This window comes from Martes martes (assembly GCF_963455335.1).
Source record: "Martes martes genome assembly, chromosome: 10".
NCBI lineage: Eukaryota > Metazoa > Chordata > Mammalia > Carnivora > Mustelidae > Martes > Martes martes.
In genome coordinates, this window is record NC_137898.1 from 17,079,112 (window position 1) to 17,085,727 (window position 6,616).

Sequence of the window (6,616 nt, forward strand, 5' to 3'; positions counted from 1 at the left end):
ACAAAAATAATAATGAGAATAAGTAAAAAAGGAAATGCAACAATTAAATAAAATTAAGGTAACTATAAAAATTCATCAATATCCAGCACATATGGAGAGTAAGAGTTTACTGATGATGACCACTAAATATAGAACTGTTAAATCATGCTATTGTGTATATGACAATAGCAAAACACTGTATAATAATTTTATCAGAATGAAAACATTAAAAATAAATAACAATGCATGTAACTATAAAATTGCATTGACTACTTCATTACAAATTATTCACTCAGACTATAAAGGCATTTAAAGTAAAATGGATCTTAGCATTTGAGATGATTGGCTCTAATGATAAACTACGATCTTCATGATGCATTTATCTGCTATTTGATATGACATTTCTCTTCCAGAGTTTCTTCATGGCATTTGTCATCTCTGAATTTCTCATAGTGTAGATAAGTGGGTTCAACATGGGGGTTATGACAGTGTAAAACACAGTCAATGATTTGTCAATAGGCAAGGTCTTAGCAGGTCTTGCATAAATGAAAATACATGGAACAAAGAAGAAGACCACCACAGTGATGTGGGAACCACAGGTCTGGAGGGCTTTCCTCCTGCCTTCTGAACCAAAGTTCTTTAGAGAGTGCAGGATGACACCATAGGAGATGAGCAAGAGCACAAACACAATACTGCAGATCAGTCCTCCATTGGCCACTACTAACAGGCCAGCCACATACGTATCAGTACAGACCAGTTTCAATAAGGGGTACATGTCACAAAAAAAATGATCAATGACATTGGGGCCACAGAATGGGAGCCCATAAATAGTGCTAACCTGAATTACTGAATGCAGAAAACCTCCCACCCAGGACACTACCAGCAGCATAACACATACCCACTGCCTCATGATCACCAGATAATGCAAGGGCTTGCAGATGGCTACATAGCGGTCATAGGCCATCACTAGCAGAAGAAAGACCTCCGAGCCACCAAAAAGGTGATCTATAAAGAGCTGTGTCATACAGGATTGAAAGGATATGGTACTTTTCCCAAAGAAAATCTCTGAAATCAATCTGGGGGAAATACAAGAGGAATAAATGACATCTATAAAAGATAAGTTAGCAAGAAAAAAGTACATAGGGGAGCCCAGGGTCTTACTGACACTTACAGTTACCACAATGAGCAAATTTCCCACCACTGTGAAAATATAAAAGACTAAGAATATAACAAAAAGGATCTTCTGTTCCTTTGGATCCTGGGTGAGGCCCAAGAGGACAAAGTAAGTTACATTGTTTGGTGGTTCCATCTAGTCTGCATAGGAGCTGACTTCTCATGTTAGAAGCAGGCTGATCTACAAAATAAGGGAGAAAACTTTTTAAATACATTTTAAGCTTAATCTTTTATTGATTCATTCATTTAAAGAATGTGGTGGAAGTACCTGTGTTTTATTGTTGTATTTTGTTTTGTTTTGTTTTGTTTTGTTTTTCACTTTATTTCATCTTATTTCTTTTCAGTGTTCCAGAATTCACTGTTTGTGCACCACACCCAGTGCTCCATGCAATATGTACCCTCCCTAATAGCCACACATAGAAGTACCTGTTTTTGTCTGATGTTTCATAGAGGTGATTCCCAAATTGAATAAGCCATGGTTTCCTACATTCAGTGATAGCTCTACATAGTAATCACCAATGTTAAAAGTGTCATTAAAAAAAAAAACAGTTAAAAACATAAAGTTCAGAGGTAGGAATATGCCAAACAAAAGTATCAGAGAAGTCTACCCAGAAGAAGTAATGCTTCCACTGAGTTTTAAAAGAAAAAGTGGAAAGACAAGAAAAGAGGACAATGGAATTCCATGAAAAGGTACACAGTTTATAAAGTCACAAAAGGGAAATACTTGAGACTGATTAAAGGTAACTGCCATGTTTCAAACTGAGTGGCTCAAATTCGGAGTGAAAGATCATCACCCTGGATTGTCTTCCTCACTGAGACTTCTTTCTTAGGATCTCTGGCTGAAAATGCCTCCTTTTCCTGACCAAGAATGTGGAACCTTTCCAATGTTGGGTCTCCCCTTAATTCTTAAACTTCACATATGCAACATCTCTAACTCTGAACATCTCCAATTCAGTATTAATTCAGAACTAATAAGACTAAATTTTTAATTTTCAGCAACAAACACAGGTTTTTCCCATCTCTCTAAACAGTACTACCTTCCAAGTCACTACTCAGAAAAGAAATATCACCATGCCATTCATGCCTTTCTTGCTCTCATGTTCACATATTGATACTTTTAACAAATCTTATTAAAACCCATTTAAAATAGTTCACAAACTTGATCATTTTCCTCCAACTACCATTTCTCCAGCCTACTAAACTAGCCTCCTGCCCCATCTCTTCCCTTTCATTCTGGCCTCCATCAATTTATTTTCATAAGGCAGCTCAAATGATCTGTTTATAAGGATGATTTGAATCACTCCACTGCTTACAATGCCTACAGTGGATTCCAATCACACACTCACACCTTAATGAATCACATTTCATATTTACTGTAAGAAGAACTGTAATCTTCATTTCCTAGTTGAACAAACTGAGGCTGAGTTTTTTAAATTCTTTTTCTACTTCTTTTCCCCAGGTCACCCATTTTTAAGTGATTAAACTGGAATGGAAATCTAAGTTTCATTTATTTCAAAGTAATTTAAGTTTTACATGATTAAAAAAAAATTTATACACTTAGAAGCCTGGTTCCCAATATTTACTGTTAGTCTCACCTTGTGATGGTATGTCCACAAGCTGAAGGAAGACTTTTTACTCATTCCTGGGACCGGAATTTTTCCTTTATCCAGTATGACAAGAGAAAGCAAAAAGCTGCGTTAGTACCTGACAGTATATTTTATTTCATTTGGTTATCAGTCCATTCCCCCCCTGATTATTCAGGACATTGCTTTTATTTGCACTGTAGATTATGTAAAAAGAATTCCATGGTCCACACAAGAAATAAAACTTTACTAACTTAGGATAAGTTATCTACAAGACAAGTAATCTAATTTTACATAAGAAGATAGCAACCAGCCATTTCCAAGGAGATTGTGCTCAGGTAACTTCTTCCCTACTAACTTCAAAATAGAAAAATAATGTTCACTTGGTTCATTCTCTCATTCTATCCTGTTGGTATGACCACATTAGTTGAGTTCAAAATTTGAGAAGAGACGTTCTTGTGCTTTTTTGGGAGGTGTGCTTTCAGCCTAGCAAAATCTTCCTAAAAATTTATCAGCTTACCCCTTAAGAGGGTAACATCTGCCCAGTAGGGAAAGAGATCATGAGACATTTCATCCCATATGACCACTTATGTCATTAAATCAGAGCTGGAAAGTGTCCAAGACTGATTCTTGCTTAATTAAATTCACTGGAAATTTCCACAGATATATTTTTTTTAAATATCTATACATAATAGTACTACCAGAACAAATCACATAATTAAGGTCTAATGGATGTAGCATGAAGGAAAAAATATATTTGGAACAATTATGATACTATTGCCAGGCATGAATAAAATACCAGCCAAAGCATTTTATTCCAATGAAGATTAATTTATCATGCATTTCCCCACTTATCATAGCAAGGTCCCCTTTCATTTTACTTAACACTCATTTTATTATCAACATTAAGGTGTGAATAGATATCTTAAATATTTATTTACCAATATAGATGTAATAAGTATTAAATTATTAATTATTATTTTTATATTGGAGTGCATATTTAATGCCAGGAACCATGCTATGAGTGAGGGCACAACAATAAATAAACAGGGGATAAAACACATGTAAAGTCCTTCCTTCATGGACTTTATTTCTCATATAGTCAACGGCAAAAATAAGAAAACAATTTAGTAAAATAAGTAAAGTCATCTTCAGATGACTATTAAGAACTAATCTAATTAGTAGAAATTAGGTTAGTAGAATTAGTAGAAATACATGGCCAAATATATTATTTGTCCTAAATATATTATAAATAAAACTCAATGAAGTAAGGCAACTACAATGTCCTTTACTTAGAGTATTAGGATACTATTCATGTCCCTGGACATTAACCTTCTCTTTGCCTATTAAGACAAATGCTGGAATTTAATTTCCTGAAAGACCATGACTGAGTAATCTCTCAGGTAGTACAAATCCTTACCTGTTCAGTCTTTCAAAATGTATCCCTAGTAGTGCAATTTCTGGGTCATAGAGGAACTCTATTTTTAACTTTTTGAGGAAATTCCATACTGTTTTCCAGAGTGCCTGTACCAGTTTGCATTCCCACCAGCTTGGTAAGTGGATTTCCTTTTCTCTATATCCTCACTAACGTTTGTTATTTCTGACATGTGCTACTAGGTATTTACCCAAAGGATACAAACATAGTGATCCAAAAGGGCACATGCACCCCAATGTTTATAGCAGCAATGTCCACCATAGCCAAAGCATGGGAAAACCCCAGATTTCCATTGATAGATGAATGGGTACAGAAGAAGTGATATATAAATAAATGGAATATCATGCAGCCATCAAAAAATGAAATCTTGCCATTTGCCATGATGTAGATGGAATTGGAGGGTATTATGCTCAACAAAATAAGTCAGTCATAGAAAAATAATTACCATATGATTTCACTCATATGTCAAATCTAAGAAACAAAACAGAGGACCATAGGAGAAGGGAGGGAAAAATAAAATAAGATGAAATCAGAGACAGAGACAAACCATAAGAGACAGTTAACTATAAGAAACAAACTGAGGGTTGCTGGAGGGGAAATCGGTGGGGTGATGGGGTAACTGGGCCATGGGCATTACGGAGGGCATCTGATGTGATGAGCACTGGGTGTTATATGCAATGATGAATCGCTGAACTCTACCTCTGAAACTAAGAATGCACTCTATGTTAATTAATTCAGTTCAAATAAGTAATAAAAATAAAAATCAAATTAAATAGAAAACATATCCCCAAAGACTCTTCCTACACAATGGAAGGGATGTTTTACTTTTCCTCAGCATCATCCCAGAAAATTGGACCCTTTGACATGTTTGTACAGGCAATTAGGATGTCTATACACAGGAAAATTATCAAGGAAACATCTAGGGGATGAACAGAACCTCCAACCTGGGCAGACATTTGAATTCTCAGAAATCTCTTGGGCTATTGTATCAGGAAAATAAACCTTCCAGTTATATGTGCAGACACAGTCTATGGCTGTCCACATCACTACTGGTTTCACTGAAAGAGAATGTAAGTCCATTACAGATTAGCTTAATAGAATATTTAGAACAAATTTGAATAAATTAAACAGTTCTGGACAGTATTCTCCCCTAGAACAATGATTAGAGAAAAAAACAAACAAACAAACAAACAAACAAAAAAAAAAAACTATGTTCTTGCTGAGAAAGAATGGCAGACACCCAAATATGTGTACTAGCACTCCTAGACCAAATAACATTATTAAGGTCTAAAGGATGTAACATGAAGGGGAAAAAAATATGTTTGGATCAATTATGAGACTATTGCCAGCCAAGAATAAAATACCACCCAAAGGATTTTACTCAAGTGACGATTGAATCATGATGTATTTCCCCACTTGTCATAACAAGTTTTTTCTTTTGTTTCATTTAACATTCATTTTATTATCAACCTTAAAGTGCAAATAGATATATTAAATAATTATTTACCATTATAGATGTAATAAATATTCAATTATTAATTATTGTTTTATATTAGAGCACATATTTAATACCAAGAACCATACTATGAGTAAGGACACAACAGTTAAAAATATGGGGGGAAAAATCATGTTAAAAATCCTTCCCATATGGACCTTATTTCTCATAGAGTCACACAATAATATAAGGACAATTTTATAAAGTAAGTATAGTTTCTTCAGATGAATATGTAAAAACTAGCCTAATGCACAGAAATTAACCTGGCCAAGCCTAATATTTGTCCTACTTTTTTTTTTTAATCTCAAATTAGTTATTTCACTGTATCTCTCTTTGGTCCATATAATTAAGCAACCAAAATGTCTTTTACTTATATCATTAGGATAGCATTCATGTCCCTGAACATTGTTCCTAATAAGACAATTGCTAGAATTTAACTTCTGGGAAAATCAATGACTGAACAATCTCTCAGATAGTAGGAGAAATTTTCACCTGTTCAGTCATTCAAAATGTATTCCTAAGGGCACTTCTTCTCTAATAGAAGGCATGTTTCTTTTTTTTTTAATTTATTTATCTATTATTATTATTTTTATAAACATATAATGTATTTTTATCCACAGGGGTACAGGTCTGTGAATCGCCAGGTTTACACACTTCACAGCTATCACCATAGCACATACCCTCCCCAATGTCCATAACCCCACCCCCTTCTCCCCCCTCCCCCCAGCAACCCTTAGTTTGTTTTGTGAGATTAAGAGTCACTTATGGTTTGTCTCCCTCCAGATCCCATCTTGTTTCATTGATTCTTCTCCTACCCCCCTAACCCCCCCATGTTGCATCTCCACTTCCTCATATCAGGGAGATCATGTGATAGTTGTCTTTCTCCAATTGACTTATTTCACTAAGCATGATACCCTCTAATTCCATCCACGTCATAACAAATGGCAAGAT

The 6,616-nt window shown here is 34.9% G+C and overlaps 1 protein-coding gene across 1 annotated transcript; it reads right to left on the reverse strand.

The window, feature by feature from the left end:
- Window positions 1-358: 358 nt before the first annotated feature.
- LOC308350267 (olfactory receptor 4A47-like) lies at window positions 359-1,288 on the reverse strand (the record flags this gene model as incomplete). The annotated part of the gene is made up of 1 exon (XM_080815404.1): window positions 359-1,288. The coding sequence occupies one exon, from the start codon at window positions 1,286-1,288 to the stop codon at window positions 359-361; it is 930 nt and encodes a 309-aa protein (XP_080671530.1).
- Window positions 1,289-6,616: the final 5,328 nt, after the last annotated feature.